Source organism: Blastomyces dermatitidis (genome assembly GCF_000003525.1).
Source record: "Blastomyces dermatitidis ER-3 genomic scaffold supercont1.2, whole genome shotgun sequence".
Classification (NCBI taxonomy): Eukaryota; Fungi; Ascomycota; class Eurotiomycetes; order Onygenales; family Ajellomycetaceae; genus Blastomyces; species Blastomyces dermatitidis.
In genome coordinates, this window is record NW_025544775.1 from 2,487,212 (window position 1) to 2,508,196 (window position 20,985).

A 20,985-nucleotide genomic window follows, 5' to 3' on the forward strand; every position below is an offset into this window, starting at 1 on the left:
AAGGTGAGCGCAAACTTTCCCTTACGAGTCGTAGATATGGCAAGAATAATTTAAAATGGTCTGGATTTTTCGTCATGAGCGGTAAATGAAACTAATGCCTCCCCCATCACACAGATCATACCCCTCATTTCCGTTTTATGATGTTCATGCTCATGTTCAAACATTCCATGTTTAAACCTAGCGAGATAGAGGAGGGGTTTGTCGCGTAGGTTTGCCGGCCCGGAGGAGCCAGGAATCTTTGTCCGCTTTCCCCCCTTCCCGCTATTTAAGCTCTTTGGACAGACCCACAATTGGTGGGCAGTTTGAATGGAGAAGAATAATAAAGTGTCAGGAGGGAGGGTGGTGTGAAATAACAGGGGTAAGTTCTGGACTGTGACTGGATGGAGGGTGAACCATCCGCTCGGTGCCATTTTGGTAATGTGACTTTGTGGTGGTGTGGACCCTTCCCTGGGCTCTTTTGGATAGGGAAGAAGTATTTGATGGCATCTTCGGCGGATTAATTCCCGGCTGATGGACTGAGAGATCCCTGCCTTCCCTCACGAGATGATGTGTCACATTTTTGAATATCTATAGATAGGCAGCGAAAAATGACCAGCGAGAATAGATGGCAATGGATACTTCGCCTTAAGGTTGCAATGAGAAACTCATTTTCCGGCTTCCTTTCTACTAAATATTGTTTAGTTCCTGCAGTGAAGATTCCATATCGAACAATTCTCACACTGTCGTTGACTTGAAGACTAATATCAGCCTGGCTCTAGAGTATCAGCGAAGATCGCGAAGATTAGCTTGGTGCTATTTGGGCATTATTTAGTGTGCACTTGACCTTATACTTCTCTAGTTATCCTGGATTGAACCAAGGGGAAGCCACCACACAACCCTGAACAGTTTCCCTCTCTGCATCGCCCACAAGTAGAGCTGGACAGTTGAACCCAGGCGAGACTCAAAACAGGGGGCTCAAAGAAGGGGTCCTGCCCATGTTTCCGATCCTTTGCGGTGGCTCCTGGTAGAGGAAAGAGTTATGTGACTCAGGTACTTCGATTTATCTAGGGAATTGCTCAACAACCCATCACAATTTATGAAAATTCCAGGATCAGGCCCCAGTCCCCAGCGGTGGTGGGCATTGTTCATTCATTTCCCAGATACGGAGTAGTTATACCGCCAAGCTTTACCTATAAAATATCTTAATGCACACGAGCCTCTGTGTACAAAGACATTGCAGAGCTAAGCTCAAAACAGAAGACTCTGCAAGATTGATTTTACAGCTTATTAATAAAAGAGATAGAACTGTAACTGCAGTGAAACTTAAAAGTATATCTCTAAAGATGAAATAAGATTAACTTAAGAATGAGTTAAATAATGATATAGATAATTAATAAAAGACTGAAGAGAGATCTATAGAACTGAGAGATAAATTAATTATTAAAGATAATAACTACAGCTGTTTTCTTAATTAAGTTAAGAATGAAGTTAATAAGAGATATTCTCTATAATATTTAATAATACAGTAAGCTCTTTGAATAATAGTTTTCTTTTTACAGACTACTATTAATAAAGATATATCAGAACTATAAATCTCATAGTAATAAAACTTAATCTTAGATAATATATCTATTTTAATAGACTATTCACAGATTATAAGAAATTTCACTTCTTATAGATTCTTTATCTTTATTTTCTATCTCTTATATAATTAATAGAGTTAGCAGCTCTTGACTATATATAACTATATAAACTGAAGTTCATAAATACTATTTATAACTCAGCTTAAATACTATTATATATTTAACTTCTATATTTTATCTTTCTATTATGAATACTTTTAGTAGTTAATAGTATATATTATATCAAGCTGTAAATATCTGAATAATTATCTGTAAGTACTTATTCTTACACAGACTTAAAAGACTACTGTTAATTATATAAAGTATTAATATATCTAGAATAATAGAGAGAGTTCAGACTCATTTATTATAGAATCTATAACTATAGAAGAATTTGATTTTACTGTATATATTTATTTACAGTTCTACACAGTATAAAGAGATAATCAGTGTATAAGAAATTTCACTTCTTATGAATTCTTTATCTTTATCTCTATTTCTATCTCTTATATAATTAATAGAGTTAGTAGTTCTTGACTACACACAACTATATAGACTGAAGTTCATAAATACTACTTATAACTCAGCTTAAATACTACTATACATTTGATTTCTATATTTTATCTTTCTATCATGAATACTTCTAGTAGTTAAAACTTAACAGTATATATCACATCAAGCTACAAATATCTGAATAATTATCTGTGAGCACTTATTCTTACACAGTGATAGAAAAGATATAATAAGAGAAGATTATAATATCTGAGTTCTCTGAGTGTAGTATTGAAGACAGACAGCTGTAGAAGTAGTAGAATACTGTAAAGAAATGAATTAATCAAGAGACTGATTTTATAAGCAGTGAACACAGGCTTTTGACACATTATTCATTCTTGAGAATCTGTCACGCTCCCGGCCGCGCCAAGGCCCCGTTGCGGTTTCACACGGCTCATCGCTTCCATGCGGATGATTCCATCCATCCCGCAGGCCGTCCGAACCGGTTTCCAACCACTCTATGACATCATGTGGATGTATCATAGAAAGATCTGATTGATGAATATGAGAACCCCGCTTCTATACAAGGTCAGCAGATTACTCTTCCTTGGCAATGAGACACTGCTGAGGTATCACTCTGACTATTCTTGCTTATGAAATGAGAGGAGGGTATCTGCTCATTGTCTATATAGAATAGCTAGATACTGACTCCTTATCAAAGAAGTCAGTGATTCATTTTACTGCTACTGAAATATACACAAGAGTTACTGCATGTCTTATACAATCTTCTTAGTATACTAAGTATTATATCTGTGATATTCTCACAATAACTCTGTAGTCTATGAGCTCACTATTTAAGTAAGATAGTCAAGCTCACTTATACAGCTTCTTAAATAACTATCTCTACATATCACTGCTGACTAGTCATCACTTCAGTTCTATCATATTATAATTCAAATTACTTGATCTGATTATATGTTTGAATCAGTCAAGCTCTAACAGACTGATATAATCTCATACACTTATACTGGGACTGATCTGATCTCATTCTCTGAGAGAAACACTATATCATCTTCTAAAGTGTGTACATCTCTACTCTGGCAGAAATCTGAGATTTCTGAAATCACTGTGCATTTTGACATGAGCTCTTCAACTGCTCTGCCACTGCTACAGCTTCTACATATCTACATCTATTATGAAGATAGAGAGATTAAGATCAGAGATTCTCTGAGATACAAGAGAAACATCTTATCTGAATTCCACAGCTTTACTTATACTCTTGAACAGAAATTTCATCTTAATTCAAGCCAGTATAATACTCACAAGATATGAGTAATATACACTGTCAACCTTCTTGAAGGCATCTCTGTGACTACTTGAGTTATCAAGAAGAGAGAGCTTGAGTGTATCAATACTGCTATAACTTAAGAAGAATTCAAGAACTTTCTACTGAATTAAATTGAAGATCACTGTAACTGCAGCTTTATAGCAGCACAGCAGTTCAACTCATTATATTAATGAGATGATGAGAATTCTTTCAATTTCAATGTAAGATTTGAAGAATATTGAGAGAAATTGACTGATGATTTGAATTAATTAAAAATATAGCTTTATCTTATGAAGCTGACTCACAAGATATAAATAATAATATCACAATATCAGAGTTTATTAACTAATTACACTGAGCTTGTTAATCTGACTTTCTGAATCTATTTGAATAATCAATTCTCTGAGAAAAAGATTAACAAGATCTCTTCTAAGTAATTAATGATAGAATCTAAACAGTGTTATAATAGCTTCAGTGTAGAGAAAGTAAAGAAGAATTTCAAGTATTCTGATTCTTCACTCACTGTGAAGAAATATTAAAAAAGATTTGATAAAGATCTCTGTTTTAACTGCAGAGCTGATAATCACTATATCAGTGATTACAAGAAGCTGAAGAAGAGAAGAAACTGAGAAGATATCTTCTCAAAGTTGACTCCTCTTCTGATAAATGTATCCGCGGAAGATAAAGAAGAGAAAGAAAAGAATTGACAATTCTCACATCTCTGAGTTCATGTTATGATTACAATGCATACTCTGAATAAAGAGATATTAGTGAGATGTCTACTTAACTTCAGAGCAGATACTAACTTCATATTCTATTTCTTTTCTTTAATGAAGAATTGAAAGAAGATAGATCTGTCAGATCATGTGAAATTTATAGATGAAATAAAATATCACTGTTTTAGCATAATTCAAGCAAAGTATATAGTCACAGACTTAGAGAGAATCTTTAAGAAGAGCAGTCTGCTTCTTCACATAGTTAATATTATAGATAAGAATGTTATTCTAGATCTTCTATGATTGAGAGAAAACAATTCTCTCATTGACTGAGTCACTCAGATGTGATGATATCATCTCACTAATGAAGAGACAGTGATAGAGAAATCTAAAGAGTTTCATCAGAAGAATCTTGAGAAAAAGATTAAGTTAATATACTGTATAGCAGATGATTGAGACTTGAGAATAGATGAAGAAGTCATCACTCTCACTGCAAGATTAGCAGCAGTATCTGTCATTGAAGATGAATATACACAACATCTCTTTACAGATTTTAAGAATATCTTTTCAGAAAGAGAAGTAGCAAAGTTTTCTGATATCAAGATATGATATAAGATTCATCTTAAAGACAGTGCAACAGCACTGTACAGGCCTCTTTACAACTTATCTATAAAGAAGTTAAATGTTCTGTGCAAATATCTTGAAGAAGCACAATCAAAGAACTGAATATATTTATTAAAGAGTCTGACAGAGACATCTATACTCTTTGTGCTTAAGAAGAATGATAGACTATGTCTATATGTAGACTACAGAGGCCTTAATAAGATAACAGTTAAGAATCACTATTCACTATTATTGATTAATGAGATGATTGATCAATTATCTGAAGTGAAGATATTCTCAAAGATTGATATACAAGATGTCTATCATAGAATCAAAATTAACAAAGATAACATTTGAAAAACAGCTTTTCATACTAAGTATGATAATTTTGAATATCTTGTTTTACCTTTTGATCTTTGTAACACTTCAGTCATCTTTCAGATCTATATAAATGAGACACTGTGAGGCCTTGTTAATATCTCCTGCATAGTATATCTGAATGACATTTTAATCTTCTTAAAATCAGAGAAAGAACATGATACTCATGTTCAAGAAGTATTGAGTTGCTTGAGACAGTATCAACTCTATACAAACACTGAAAAATGCTCATTCTACATGCAGGAGATTGATTTCTTAGATTATATTATTGAGATGAATGGCATTTCAATGAACAGAAGCTGAGTCTCTGTTATTAAGAACTGACTGATGCTACAGATGTACTGCAAGATGCAGATGTTTCTAGAATTTGTGAATTTCTTGTAAGAATAAGTGCTCGCAGGCGATTATTCAGGTGTTTGCAGCTTGGCATGATATGTACTGTTAACTACTAGAAGTGTTCGCGGTAGGAAGATAAATGTAGAGATTAAATGTATAATAGCATTCAAGCTGAGTTGTGAATAGTATTCATGAACTTCAGTCTATATAGTTGTGTGTAGCCAAGGGCTGCTAGCTCTATTGATTACATGAGAGATAGGAATAGAGATAAAGAATCTGTGAGAAGCAGAATTTCTTACATATCTCTCTCTCTCTAAGGCTTTGTCTGTGAAGCCTTTCACTGAGTGACTTCATAGTCAGCTCAGCACTGCAGTGATACTCACTAAAAACCCTTCATATCTATAAAAAATCTCAGTGAGGAAAAATCCCTTGTTACTGTGAAGAGAAAAGAGTCTGTCACTCAGTTTCTTATTTCACAAGGTTCTTTGTGATCTACAGATTCTTCTCTGACTACTATACAGATTCATCTCACATCTTTCATACAGAAGGATTTTGATTGACTCTCAATCATTTTCATGAGATTCTTGTGTAATCATCACACAGATTCATCTCACAGGTAAATCACTCTCTGTGAGATCACTCTCATTAAAGAGAAACATTCATGAGTTAATCTTTCATTCATTCTTATAAATCATTGCTTTTTAACACTGTAGAATTGTGAGGAATTTTCCATTCTTTCACTAACTCTGTAAAATTGTAGAATCAAGATGTCTGCAGTCTGCAATCACTCTTTATAGTTATATAGAAAGATTCAGATCTGTGATTCACAGTCACTCTTGTTTACTAGAGTGATCTGACTGTTTCATGAAATCACTCACAGTGTAAGCAAACCTCTCTAGAGTAGTATAAATATCCCAGATCTGTCTGTGAAATCTTATCTTCTTTTTTCTTTTTCTGTAACAGCTTTCATCTTCACAAACTGTGAGTATCTTCATTCATTCATGAAGTGTTTTCACTCAGATAACAGAGAGAGAGTGTTTCTGACAATGTCTGCATGTTGATTCAAGAACTTCTCAAGAATAAAAATTTTTTCAATTTCAATATCTTTGTAAACAATGTCTGACTGCTGCTGAGCTTCTCATGAGCATCTCTGCAACTTCTCTGATCACTTTTTACTGGCTGATGAAGCAGGGATGCTGTCACTCATGACTGTATCTTCACTCTTCTCAGCCCTGTCACTGCACCTGATCTTCAGGCCAGCAGCTCACCTCATTCCTCTCCCAGGCCAGTTCCTGGCTTCAAGCAGTGCAGTCTCTCTCTTTGCTGTAAGTCTTCTCACAAGTAATTCCTTACAGATTCTAGCTGACAGTTCTTGTGAAGCTCTTGATGTTGCCAGTGTCTTCTGCAGCCCCGCGGGCCTATGATCACCTCTTCCCTGCCTGCACAATCTCTGACCAGGCATATGTGAATATGCCTAGGTTTCCTATCAATGGTCCTCGCGCCGCAGCGCATTTCTGCAATCCCATTGCCAATGGAAGATGGGTCTCTGGGTACCCGCAAAATCCGGGTAATCAAGGCAATGCAAATGTCATGAATTTGTGACAGGAGTTGACCTGAACAGATGAGCTCTCTCTCTGTGTTCTCATTGTTTCCAGGCTGAATACTCCAGCATAACTGAGAGAGTAGACACAGTTTTGTGAGAAGTATCTAGTCACATGTGCAGATGACCAGCCTTCAAGACTCTACTGTAACTGTATATACTCTGATGTTCAGCTTCTCTGAAGTCTGTGCATTTCTAACAGTCTTCATATCAAATGCAATAATTGTCTGTATCACAGATATGATGCTCTCTGCTTCTTTGAAGAGAGAAATTGATAGTTGTAAGAGAATTGAGTATCACAGATGTTGATAATGTAAGTGTGAATTTTCTTTATTTTTTCTTTATTAATCTCTAAATTGCATTCACAGCCCTGTTTATTTTCTTATTTTTTAGTTTTAATGAGAACATGTTTTCTTCTTTTCTTGCATACACTGCAGACTGTTCATCTCAGTAGAAACTCATTATCTTATAAACTAGGATTTGTAAATAACAGTATTAATGTCTTTGTCACAATCAGATTCTTAGTGAAGACTGCATTATTCTGACTTATCAGAATTTATAATATGAAAGTCATGTCTCAGCTTCTGCAGATGTCTTATCTGTCTGAATGATTTTTAAGTGAACTCATTCATCTTGTCAGAATACTCTTATCACTGAACCTTGAATCAGAGCTCACAATCTTACTTCTCTGAGTCAACAATCTCTTTGATCTGATATTCTCTTTCACTCTCTAGTGCTTCATAAACAGAGTGATGAGTCACAGAGTTCTCTTCTGAGAATTTCTTATATTCACAGAGCAAAGAGATATGAAAAATATTGTATATCTGCAACTCAGATAACAGTTTTAATCTGTAGAACTGTAAGCTAACTTTCTCTATAATCTTATAAGACTCTGTCTGCAAGAGATTCAGCTTCTTGCTAGATCTCTGTATAATAATGTTTTCTAGACTCAGTCAGACTTTATTATCTTTCTTAAAACTCTTTGCAATATGCTTGAAGTCATAGTATCTCTTCTGATACTCTTGAGTCTTTCTCAAGAATTCACAGACTTTCTCCCAGATCTTCTGAATTCTCTCAGCTCATTCACAGACATCATCACACTCTATAGTATACTCTCACAAGTTTATCAAGATCATCTGTGAATGAGTCTCAGTGAGCATCTCAAAGAGAGTTTTATCTATACTGACATGCTTTGAGTTATTGTATATGAACTTCATAAGTGATAATCAATACACTCAGTTATTCTGATTATAATTGACAAAGTATCACAGATACTGTTTCAATATACTTATCAGATGTTCTGTCTGATTATCTGTCTGTTGATGAAAAGCTGTGCTTAGATCTCATGAGATCTTCAGTATAGTTATCAGATCAGATCAGAACTCTTCTGTGAAGATTGATTCTCTATCTGAAATAATGTTTACAGATAATTCATACAACTGAATCATATTGCAGATAAAGATATGAGTCAAATTCTTTGATTTCAAGTTCTTGCAGATGAGTATAAAGTGTGCTATCTTGATGAAGTAATTCACTATTATCAGTACACTGTCAAAGCAGGCATTATATATGTTCTTGCTTTCAGAGAGGCTCACAAGAGCATTCATTTCTAGCTGTTTCCAAGGTTCTCACAGAATGAATAGAGAAGTAAGTTCTTTATATGATCTGAACTGCACTACTCATGAACTCTGATAAACAGCACAAGAATTCACTATCTTCTTTACAAGTTCTCACATCTTCAGTCAGAAGTATTTTCTTATAAGCAGCTCATGAGTTCTAGTGTCTGCAAAATAACTCACTAGAGAAGAGTCATGATATCTTTTAATGAGTTCTATATGTAGAAACTCATTCACAGGCACATAAATTCAGCTCTCTCTTTGTAAGAGGTCATTTAAGTCTCTTCAACTCTTTATTTCTGCAGAATTGATCTCTGTCATGAGCAGTTTCTGAATATACTGAGCATATTCATTCTTTAGTTGCAGTTCAGACAATCTGAATAGAAGATCTTGTAAAGACTTATACTCTGTTTTCTCTTGTATCAGGTCTTCTGTGATGCTTCTCAAAGTCTGCAAACTCTTCAGATTATAGATACTCTTTTCAAGGATTCTCACAGAGATTCTCAGAGTGTTGACTCTCAGTGTTACAGAGAGTAGTTGTACAGGCTTCTTTTCTTTCTTCTTCTTCTTCTCTCACAGAGAATTGAGAGACTCTTCAGTCAATCTCTTTACAACACTCAGTTTAAGCATTTTATAAAGCTTTTCTGCCTTCTCTAGTCTCTCTGTGTCTGTTGCCCTGGCCTTCTTAATATAGTCTGATCTGTGAGAGAGTTCATCTGCTGAGTTCTTAGTTCTCTTGATATGTTCTATTTTGAATCAGAACTCACTCAGTCTCTGAGCTCAGTGAACCTGTCACTGTGAGAGTTTCTTGATTGAAGTAAACTGTTATAAGCTGTCATGATCAGTTTTAACAGTAATCACTATTACAAGGCTCTTGAAATAGTGATATCAGTGATGAAAGAATTTCACTATTATAAGAAGCTTCTGATCATAAATACTATAGTTAATCTCTGCAGGTTGCATCTTCTGTGAGAAAAAGACCACTGAAACTCAGTTCTTATTTGACTGTAGTTATGAGACTATTTCTGAAATTGTAAAGAAGAAGATATCTGTCTTCAATCTGATTAAGAGTAAGAAATCAAAGTGAAACAGCATCACTGTGTCTGTGAATATCTGTTTCAATCTTATAAAGACCCTGTAAGCTTCTGAGATAAGAAAGTTCTCACAGTTCTCTCTTCTCAACAATCTTTTCATTCTCTGTTCACAGAATAACTTCTTCTTGTTTTCATTCTTCAGCATGTCTGTAAGAGTCAAGAAGATTCTCACAAATGCAAAGATAAACTGTCTATAGAAATTCACAAAGCTCAGAAAGATCTGAATCTCATGAATACTAGTTAGCTTCAGTCATGATAGAATAGTCTCAATTCACAAAGATTTCATCTGAATATCATCTGTGATAATTACATATTCTAGAAAATTAATTCAGCAGACACTGAAGTTGCACTTCATGAGCTTAATATACAGTTCTGTCTCATCTAAGGCCTTCAATACACTTCATACATGCTCAGTGTGTTCTTTCTTCTTCATGAAGTACATCATCACATCATTCAGATATATTATCATGAAGACATTCAGATATACATAAAGTGTTTTGTTAATGAAAGACTGAAATGCTGCAGGGATATTAGTCAGATCAAAAGACATCACTAGATATTCAAACAATCTCAGTGCAGTTCTAAAGACAGTCTTTCATTCATTCTCAGACTGTATTCACAGCTGTGTATATGCATTGATTACATTCAGTTATGTGAATATGACAGCTTCTGCAAGACAGTTAATCACATTCTCAATCAGAGACAGAGAATAGCAGCTCTTTATTATCTTGAAGTTCAGGTCACAGTAGTCTACACATAATCTGAGATCTTCATTCTTCTTCTTCATGAATATTACAGAGGCTTTCACAGAGGCCTGTGAAGATCAGATGAAGTCATTCTTCAGATTCTTCTTCATATAGATTTGCAAGACCTCTGTCTTGTGATGAAAGAGCTTATAGATTGATTCTCAGAAGGGTTTCTGCTCTTCTATTAAATCTATTATCAGATTCTTCTCACAGTGAGAAGAAAGCTCAGCTGTCTTAGCTGAGCTGAACATCTCTGCAAGATCTCAGTATTTCTCTGATATCTAAAGCTCAGTTTTCATGATCATGAGATTCTCAGACACTTACAAAGTCATTACATAGATGAGCTTGTCTCCTCTAATCAACTCTGCAGCATCAACTGCTTCTACCTTCATAAGTGAGTCTGTCAACACTGATCAGAAGTATAAACCTGACTTGTGAACAGCTATGTGTGAATTGTGTTTTTGAAGTTATACAAGTCTCAAATACATGTCATCTGTGATGTCTGTGATAATCACAGTTTCTACAAATCTTCTTCAGATTTCAGAGAGATCTTGCAATTCAAAGATAACTCTCACAAGTTTCTCAGCTCTCAGATCTGAGTTCTCACACTCTGCTTATTATAAGAGCAGATTCTCAGTCTTCATCTTTCAGCTCATTCACTCTGTGAGCTTTAGAGACATCACAGTGACCTGGGATTCTGAGTTCATCAATGCTTTCCATGCTTGCAGGGCAGCAGTATCATGACATAGTCTCTTCTCACAAGCAAGTATTTTCATTGAGAGAGCAACAGATTCAGATATCAGCTTCAAGACTCTTAAGAAGGCTGTTGCTGACTCTGTCTGTGACTTCTCAAATTTCTATTTTAATTTGTCTGAACAGTTTGTGTGAAGATGTTCTGATTTAGAACAGATGAAGCAGAGTCTCTTTTTCTTAGTCTCTCTGTTATACACTCTGTTCACAGAAGCTTGTGAAGCTCTCTCTTTCTGCTCAGCAGTCAGATATGAATCTCTCTATGTCTTGTCATCTTTTTCTGATAAATCTGTTCTCTGTTGTTCTGGCCCTTGCAGAGCTGATCAATGATTCACTCTCTGCAGGTCTGTGACTCTCACAGTGATCTGTAAGTGATGAATGAGAGTTATCAGTTTCTTCAGAGTCAAGAACTTAGAGCCTTGCTTAATGAGCTTGTTCTGCATGTCTTTATTCAGTCTCTTCATGAACATCATCATTCAGGTCTTGTTTCAGAGCCCTGTTTTCACAGGTCTTAATTTGTGTCACAATTTCATGAAGCACTGTAAGTAGTCTTCATCAGATTTCTCATCTCTTTTTCTAATGTTGATAATCACAGCCCAGGTGTTCTCTGTTCAGCTTGTGAAGTCTCTCAACTTGTTCTCTAGATAGGTCTTGAGAACAGATCATTAGAATCTCTCATGATCATTTTCTAGATAATTCAGCCAGTTCTTGACTTTAGTATAATAGAGATCTGTCATCATGTAGATGACAGCTTCTTCATCTTTCATGTCACACAGTCAGGCTTGCAAGTCAATTTCAAATACAAACTTGCAAAAGCTTTTATAGATTGTGATTCAATAGATAGCCTTAAGTGATCACAGCTTGAGGAAGTTTCTTTTTGATTTGCAGATGTCTCTGAAGATTATGTCTAGAGACTCAGTTCAAGAATGTTTGCAAGCAGTAAGCATTTCTTATAGAAAAATAGCTTGATCTCATAGAAGATGCTCAAGAATGTTCTTCACTGAGATTAGTTTGTTTGTGAATTCAGAGAGTTTCTCTGTCACAGATGCAGAGAATGATGTTCTGTGAGTGATTGATAAGTTCTCTGAGACTTCTTTCACAGGGGTTATTCATGATTCAGATGGCTGCTTCTGAGTGCCTGCAGTAGAGTTCACAGAAGTTGAAGCATGTGAGTTTCTAGTTCTTTCAGTTATAATGAGTGGTTGCTGACTGACTGAGCTTGAAATGTAAGAATAAGTACTCACAGGTGATTATTCAGGTATTTGCAGCTTGATGTGATATGTACTGTTAACTACTAGAAGTGTTCACAGTAGAAAGATAAATGTAGAGATTAAATATATAATAGCATTTAAGCTGAGTTATGAATAGTATTCATGAACTCCAGTCTATATAGTTGTGTGTAGCCAAGGGCCGCTAGCCCTATTGATTACGTGAGAGATAGGAATAGAAGTAAAGGATCCGCGAGGAGCGGGATTTCTTACATTTCTACAGATGATTCATCTATACATATTCACAGATTACTGTCTCTCTTACAGATCTGTTAAAGAGAAGTGTGAAAGACAGAAAAATAGAACTGTTTATTCTCACTCAAGATACTACTCAGGCATTTGCAGAATTAAAACAAGCTTTTACAGATGTTACAATGCTGAATCACTTTAACTCTGACTTACTCAGTCAGTGTGAGACTGATGTATCTGAGAATAAGATCTGTGAAATCTTTTCACAGTTGACACTGAAGACCTTTCAATGTTGAAAGAATCAGAGAATAATCATCTCTGAGAAAACAGACAATAAATTGTCTGTGAAAGAAGACTTTTTCATGAAGTCTACAAGACACTGTAAATAAAGATCAGTGACCTTCTTCTTCAAGAAGTTATCACTTATACAGAGAAGATATAATACTCATGATCAGAAGATATTAGTAATTGTTAAATTCTTTAAAATCTGACAACATTATCTTCAGAATAGTAAGTATTCAGTGTAAGTTCTCACTGATCATACAAATCTGCATTACTTCTTGATAATAAAGAGCTTGATAGAATGTTAAGTCAGATGAGCAGAGCTGCTTTCAGAGTATGATTTCTATATTTAATATCATTCAGATCAGCTTAACTCTGTCAATACACTGTCTAGACAGTCTGATTATAATATCATTGATGCAGAGAAGAATTCTATAAAAGAATCTCTGCTATCACTGTAGAAGAAGCTGGCTGCAGAGAGTTAAGATTCTCTAAAGCTCAGAAACAGTATCAGAGAGACAGCTGTGTAACTCAGTATAAAAGATGAAAGAGAATTCAGATCTCTGCAGAGAACTGATACTGAAGATTATGAGCTTCTCATGTTATATCTTATAATTATTGAATTGATAAAGAATGAAATGATCTACAATCTTTCAACTCAACTACTTTTGAAATTCATTGATAAGTTACAGAAGAGAGACATCTCTACTGCAGCTTAAATTCAGAAGTTGAAGAAGAAAGAATCTGATTTGAACTTGAAAGAGACAGACTCTGAGCAGGACAGTGTCACTAAGAAATCAAGTTACTGATAACTAGAAGAATGTGAACTTCTACTGCTGAATGATTCAGTCTTCATCTCTCATAGCAGAGTGATGTGTCAGAAGTTATTAAGAATTCATCATAATGATTCTCATACAGAACACTTCAGATTAGAGAAGACTGAGAAGCTTCTAAAATATAAATACACTTAAAACAAGCTCTGAACAGATATCAAAGAGTATATTGAGACTTATGATGTCTATTAAAGAATAAAGATTTCATGATATAAGTAATATGATGAGTTAACATCACTGCCTGTTTTAAAGAGCTCATAACAGAATCTATTAATGAATTTCATAGTTGATCTGCTGAAGTTGACAAGAGTCAAAGAATATGACTCAATTTTAATCATTGTTAACTGCTTTATAAAGATGATCAGATATATTTCTACTTATAAAAAGATTAAAGCCTCTGAATTGACTGATCTGTTTTTAGATATCATTATTTATGATCATGATGCTTTGAAATCATTGATAACAGATTGAGAATTTCTCTTTATCAGCAAGTACTGATTGACTTTTTACTATCATCTTATAATAAGACATCTTCTCAGTACTGTATTTCATTCACAGACTGATAATCAGACTGAATATCAAAATCAGACACTAGAACAGCATCTTCAAGCATTCTATTTATATTATTAGAATGATTGACTTAAACATCTTCTAACTGCTGAATTTGTATATAATAATGTAAAGAATGCAATCTTAAAGATATTTTCTTTCTATGCTTATTATAATTATAATTCTTTGTTACTCAGTGATGTCATGAATAATATTTCAAAGAGAGAAATAGACAGTCAGAATGTTAGATAGATATAGAGAATAAAGTATTTCTCAGTATCAGAAGTAAAAGTGAGATTAAAACTTTTAAACAAAATTTATAAGAAGATAGTGAAAAGTATTCACTACACTCAGAAGCAGTAGATAAAATACTATAATTGAAAACATCTTCTGATGAAGTTCTTGATAGAGAATCAAGTGCTACTTTCAGCAAAGAATATTAAGATAACAAGATTATATAAGAAGCTCAGTGAGTGATGACTAGAATCTTTCTCAGTAATAAGAGTGATAAGTAAGCAGACATATAAGTTAAAATTATTCACAGAATTAAAATCAATTCATTCTATTTTTCACATTTTCTATTTGAAGCTCTATAAATAATGCTCTGAGACAGAGTCATCTCAGCTGAATAATATTGAGATTGAGAGTGATACTGAATATCTTATGAAGAAAATATTGAATAAGTAAACATATTACAGCAAGCTTTAATATCTTATAAAATAAAAAGAATATTTATTATCAGAGAATTTATGAGAACTACTTGAGCATTTGAAAAATGCTGAGAAAGAGATTATAAGCTATGAGACAGCTAGTAGAGACTACTCTATTACACATCAGAGATGTTGAGTAAGAAATATTACTTAAGACTTCTCATTTTTTTCAAAGAGTTTTTTAAAGATAATCTTGCAGTAATAAGCTGATATCTTATAGACTCTGTAACACTCTTCTTCTATTTTCTCTCAAAGGATTTTTTAGAAGTTTAATGAGACTATACAAGTGTAAAAATTTTAAAGTAATTAGAGAAAAGAGATATTTAAAATTAATAAAAAAGATTAATATTAATTAATCTGCAAGCTGCTGCTAATTTAATAAGACTGCAGCCTGCTGAAAAAGTAAAAAGAGAGAATCTCAGAGTCTACTCATTAACAATTATATCTTTATCAAACTCATTCTTCACTGTTGAAGTCTCTGACACTGATATCTTTGTCTATTAAAAAGTTAGTGCTATGACACTGCAGAGAAGCATACTGCAGAAGAGTATAAGAGATACTGAAAGTGTTAACTTATTAACTTATAAAGTATCTTAGTCATCTGCTTCAACTGAAGTGAGATTCTCTTCAATCAGTGATTAATCTCTGTGATGCTTTTAATAGTAGTATCAGCTGATCTCTTCTTAAAATCAGTTATTCTGAGATGTTTTTTCATCTTGAAGATTCATACTTTCATCTTCTTTTACAGATAAGTAAGAGAAATCTTCTCAGTCTTGACAGAATCTGTCAATACTTGAAGCTCTGAGACTCTTACTCTGTACTGCTTAAGCATCTGAACTTCTTATCAGAGCTGATATAACATCTTCTTGTAGAGTAGATAATACTTACAGAGAGACAGAAGTTGTTGTTACAGATATAACAGAAATAACAGAAGTGAGAGAAGAAGCAGATACATAGAATTCCTCTCTTCTTCAGCTGCTTAACACAGTATAGACAAGTAGTGATGTCAGTCAGAGACTACACTGAAGCCTTCTCACAGAGAGAAGATAAAGAAATCACAGAACTCTGCAGACTCAACTCAGCAGTATTCTGAGCAGGGCTCAGATGTGCTGCAGAAGAAAAACTATGAATTAAGCTTCTTAGAGTCACTGTCTCTGAAATCAAGCTCTTCTCAGATTCCTCTCTGAATGATCACACAGAGTTATATATCACTGTATTGATCAGAGAGAAGAGCAGCATCACAACAGCAGTAGAGAGAGCAGAGAACAGACTGAACACAGACAAATTAATCAGTAGAAGAAATAACATCTCACTGCAAGATACAGTAACTATCACCACAGCTGCAAAAGAAGTAGAAGAAGAAGAAGATGTAGTAATGAGAGTGATACTCTTACAGCTCATTGACATCACTGTCTTCATCTTTAATCTGACTTTCTTAATAGTCACAGAGGCTGTCACTGCATTATGAAGATATTTACTCACTAGAAAACATCAGAATAAGTTCTCTACTGTTCTTCAAGAATGATACTCTCATACACTCACTATTACAGATGAGAGAGAGGGAAGAAAAAAGTGTCACAGAGAAGAAGAATCTTTTTGAAAAAATCCTGTCACTACTGTTAGCTTTGTCTCTAAAACACATCACTTTTACAGAGAATTTCATATATAGAATGAAAGATGTTGAAAGATCTGTAAGTCACTTATTAATTACATTTTTCATCTTTTAAATTAATATATAAGGAACTTACTTATCACATGTTTGATTTGAACAAAGATGAGAAAAGAAAGATCTACACAGTCAGTAGAAAAACTCATCTATTTCTTTATATCACATACAGCACACACACTGTTAATCAGTTAGCAATCATTACTATACAACAAAGATAATTCCTAATTCAGTAATCTTGAGAGCATAGAGACTATGCCCTTAAAGGGGAGGGCATTGTCACACTCCCAGCCGCGCCAAGGCCTCATTGCAGTTCCACACAGCCCATCACTTCCATGTGGATGATTCCATCCATCCCGCAGGCCGTCTGAACCGGTTTCCAACCACCCTATGACATCATGCGGATGTATCATAGGAAGATCCGATTGATGGATATGAGAACCCCACTTCTATACAAGGTCAGCAGATTACTCTTCCTTGGCAATGAGGCGCCGCTGAGGTATCGCTCCAGCTATTCTCACTCATGGAATGGGAGGAGGGTATCCGCCCATTGTCTATATAGAATAGCTAGATGCTGGCTCCCCATCAAAGAAGCCAGCGATTCGTTTTGCTGCTACTGGAATATACACAAGAGTTACTGCGTGCCTCATACAATCTTCTTAGTATACTAAGTACCATATCTGTGATATCCTCGCAATAACCCTGTAGCCTACGAGCTCGCTATTCAAGCAAGATAGTCAAGCCCACCCATACAGCTTCCCAAACAACTACCCCTACATGTCGCCGCCGACTAGCCACCGCTTCGGTTCCGCCACGTTACAGAATCTATGAGAGATGGTTGATCAGATGTATTATCTATTCAAGAATCTGTACAGAGTAGGTAGATGATATGATAGTAGTATCATAGTACAATGTCACGGGATTGCGCTTCACTTAATTCTACACCAATCAGTGAGCTGTATTCGCGCCAAGAACCCCAAAAAGGAAATTCTCCACTTTTAATGACCAGGGTTTTCATCATATATTTGCTTCGCTTCGCTCCGCAAATTAGGCGGAAGCAACAAATTGTTCATGTTTCACGTGACTACGTTGCACCAGCCACTCCCATTTCGGGTTAGGCGCGGCTAAACCGTGACGCGATAGAACTCAGGAGATTTTCCAGGCCAACTGCGACAATTTTATTGATCGCCATCGGTTTCAAAGCAGCGTTTCCCATCTATCTGGACTTAACGTATCTGCTTTTTGTTTACAAACGTATCACACCATGCGATTCCACAGCTGTTGAATTTTCACCTTTCTTGATCCTAACTCGCTACGGAAATCTGCTCTTTTCTGGAGCGAAATCTCGACCTCCAAGCATCCTGAGCTATTACTCGGCCGTCTCTAAACCACCTCCCATTACCTGACCTTCCACATCCTTCACAATGCCAGCAGAGTACGCCAAAAAGACAAACGCGGAGCTCATTGAGATCCTCAAATCTCGTTCTCTGCCCCACACCGGGAAGAAGGCAGACCTCATCGCTCGACTCCAGGAAGCAGATAAAGCAGACGCCGAAAGAGCGGCCGCCGCTGCGCCCGTGAAACCAACTGCGATTGAGGATGTAATCGATTGGGATGACGATGCGGCGCTTGCTGAACCTGTCGTACCTGCGAAACCGGACGCCAGCACGGCAACTGCAGCTCCAATAAACCAGGTTCCCAATCCCACTGCGGTACCAAACCAGAAGGTCGATATTGATCCATCCACAACTCACGATCTCAAAGTTGTGAGAAGCGAAGACAAGGCGGAGACTGCCAGCGCGGCAGCTGGCGGAGATAAAGCTGCTGTCGCGGTGCAAGTTAACGGCACCGAGGTGCAAGCAAGAGAGAAACCAGCAGTCGATTACAGCATAGGGCTATCAGCCACCGATCTGGAAATTGAACTTGCCAAAAGGAAAGCTCGTGCAGAGAAGTTCGGGATAGTGGAGGATTCATCAACTGCACTGGAGCAAGCGAAGAAAGCTGTTGAAAGGGCGAAACGATTTGGGACAGTTACGGAAGACGCATCGATTGTCAAGGGTTTGGATGAGGCCCTGCCGGAGCGCTCAAGGAAGCGGGAGCGTGGTGATGAAGGTGGAAGTGGCCGTGGTGGGAAGCGCCGCGACTTCAGACGGGGCAGGAGTCACATGGGGAGAGCGGGGGGACGTCGAGGACCTGCTCCCCGACAAAGCAATGGTGGAAACGGCAATTCCTGGAGCGAGCAAGATCGTATCGCGTTGGAAAGGAGGAAAAACCGATTCGGTTAGGGTATAGGTGACAGGCTTCTAAATCGGCTTTCTCGGTCTTCTTTTCTCGAATATGTGTTTCTATCGTTCACGGGTTATTTTCCTTTTTCAGATTCAGTTGTCTAACTTTTTCTGATTTGTTGTATCTTTTGTGATCAGTGACTTGGGAGTTTGCTGGCCTGGGATTTCCTCTGCTATTACTTTGTTGTTAATTGTTGCATTGTAAGTCAAAGAGGAATATATATTTTCTCTGTTGTACCCTGCCTTATTTTCATTTATATTTCTTTGTTCCTGTCCCTGGCAGTGATTTGTGCTGTTAAATACATATGCTATCTGGCCAGGCTTAATTGTGCTTGTTGCTAGACTATTGACAGAAGCCAGTTGGGAAACCTGACAAAAGGAAAGCTAGGCACTCTATAGCCTATGTATGTACCTAGGTATGTTCACCAATACTTAGAAAGGAAACATATGTTACATTCTTGCACAGGCCCCATAATATCAATGGAGGATACGATTGTTCTGTCTTGAAAGTTTTTATCACATACATGACATACTTATAACTAGAGGGCTTAATTTACTCTTAATCAAAAGCGTCCCTTGAAAAACACAATGATTGACAGTCACAGACTCAGTTAGCATCTCACTTAATCTCTGTTCCTGTCATGCAGGCTTTCTATTATTAGTTTGTGTGTTGTGGAAAAAAGGGTTTAGAGTCAAGAGCTCTCGATTAAAATATCTACTAAAACTAATAGTCCGTACGGAGTAACATGGAAGGAAGTCAGCCTTGTAGCCCTTGTGTGGGAGATAAAAATACAAATCAGCCTATGGATCTGGCGTTATGGACTTCGTAAGACCTTAATAATTAGACAGCATGAAGTTGGTTCTTTTTAACCAGTGGATTCTCACCAATATTTAGTTACTCTGTCAAGCGTGTGGATCGACCCAGCATACGCGCCCAGCGGACGAGTTTGGATTAGTGACTCGAGGGGATTAATTCTTAGCGTGGTTTGCTGTGGAATCGTGATAGGAAGAATAATAGAGAAAATCACGGGGGCTTGCCGTCCCAGCACAGCTGAATCGTGCATTTACTCTGTACTCTGCATGTCGAAAACAGGAGCTGCGGACAGCGTTGATTGACCCCCGAGGTTGCCCCCCTGCAGGATTATTAGCGACTGTGCGTTTCGGCTCGTTCATCGCCATAGTGTACTCCGTATTTGACTTTGGGATGCTAAGCTGGGAAAGCCTTTCAAACACTGTGAGGATGGCAGCAAATAGAATGATTTTCGCCTGATACATAGCAAGACGAGTTGATCTAGAGAATTTGATATTTCTCCGCCTTAGATTAACCACTAAGCGAACAGAACCCCTCAGCTTCTTCTGATAGGGAAACGAGGTCGGGAGATACAGAGCACAGACATGCAGATTGGGATGAGTTTGATGAAGAAGTGGAAGACCATGATTCGAGCGGTATGATAGGCTCAGAGTAGAAAAATCTCCTAGTTTTTTAAGATGGCGGCATATAACTACATTTTTTCTTTTTTCTTTGTAATTTTCATTTTTGATATTTTCCCTCTGGATCCCTCAGCCTACCGGTCAACTTCCATACCCCACGTTAAATCCCCTGCAAACAAATGCCCTTGTGAGCCGGCGTGATATATGCGCCTATCACGAAGAAACGTGCCTCTGCGTCATTTCTTGATTTCCTCTGGCAGATAGCAAAGTCTTTTAAACCCGAAAATATAGTGTTATTTTTGTCTTTTAGGATTAGAGTCTGCGCCTCGCTGCACGACATAGAGATCACAGCATGAAAATCTTGTCCTAGGCAATGATCAAAAACTCAGAGATCAAAGGCTGATTGACAATGTGTGTTTAAATCCTATCATGCTTCTCTGCTACCAAATAAACTCCGCAGAGGCCACATTGAGAATGAGGATCGGCGTCCATGAAGGCCGAGCATCACAGAGG

At 36.5% G+C, this 20,985-nt stretch overlaps 2 protein-coding genes across 2 annotated transcripts; both read left to right on the forward strand.

Moving 5' to 3' along the window:
* Nucleotides 1–6,317: 6,317 nt before the first annotated feature.
* BDCG_16395 (uncharacterized protein) lies at nt 6,318–7,055 on the forward strand (the record flags this gene model as incomplete). Its single annotated transcript, XM_045425636.1, has 4 exons — nt 6,318–6,334; nt 6,417–6,434; nt 6,645–6,778; nt 6,850–7,055. 4 exons carry the CDS (start codon nt 6,318–6,320, stop codon nt 7,053–7,055), a joined length of 375 nt encoding a protein of 124 aa, XP_045279678.1.
* Nucleotides 7,056–17,869: 10,814 nt separating this feature from the next.
* On the forward strand, nt 17,870–20,084 carry BDCG_01644 (SAP domain-containing protein). The gene has a single exon (XM_045417164.1). It carries the CDS (start codon nt 18,181–18,183, stop codon nt 19,039–19,041), a length of 861 nt encoding a protein of 286 aa, XP_045274057.1. The 5' UTR covers nt 17,870–18,180; the 3' UTR covers nt 19,042–20,084.
* The last annotated feature ends 901 nt before the right edge of the window (nt 20,085–20,985 follow it).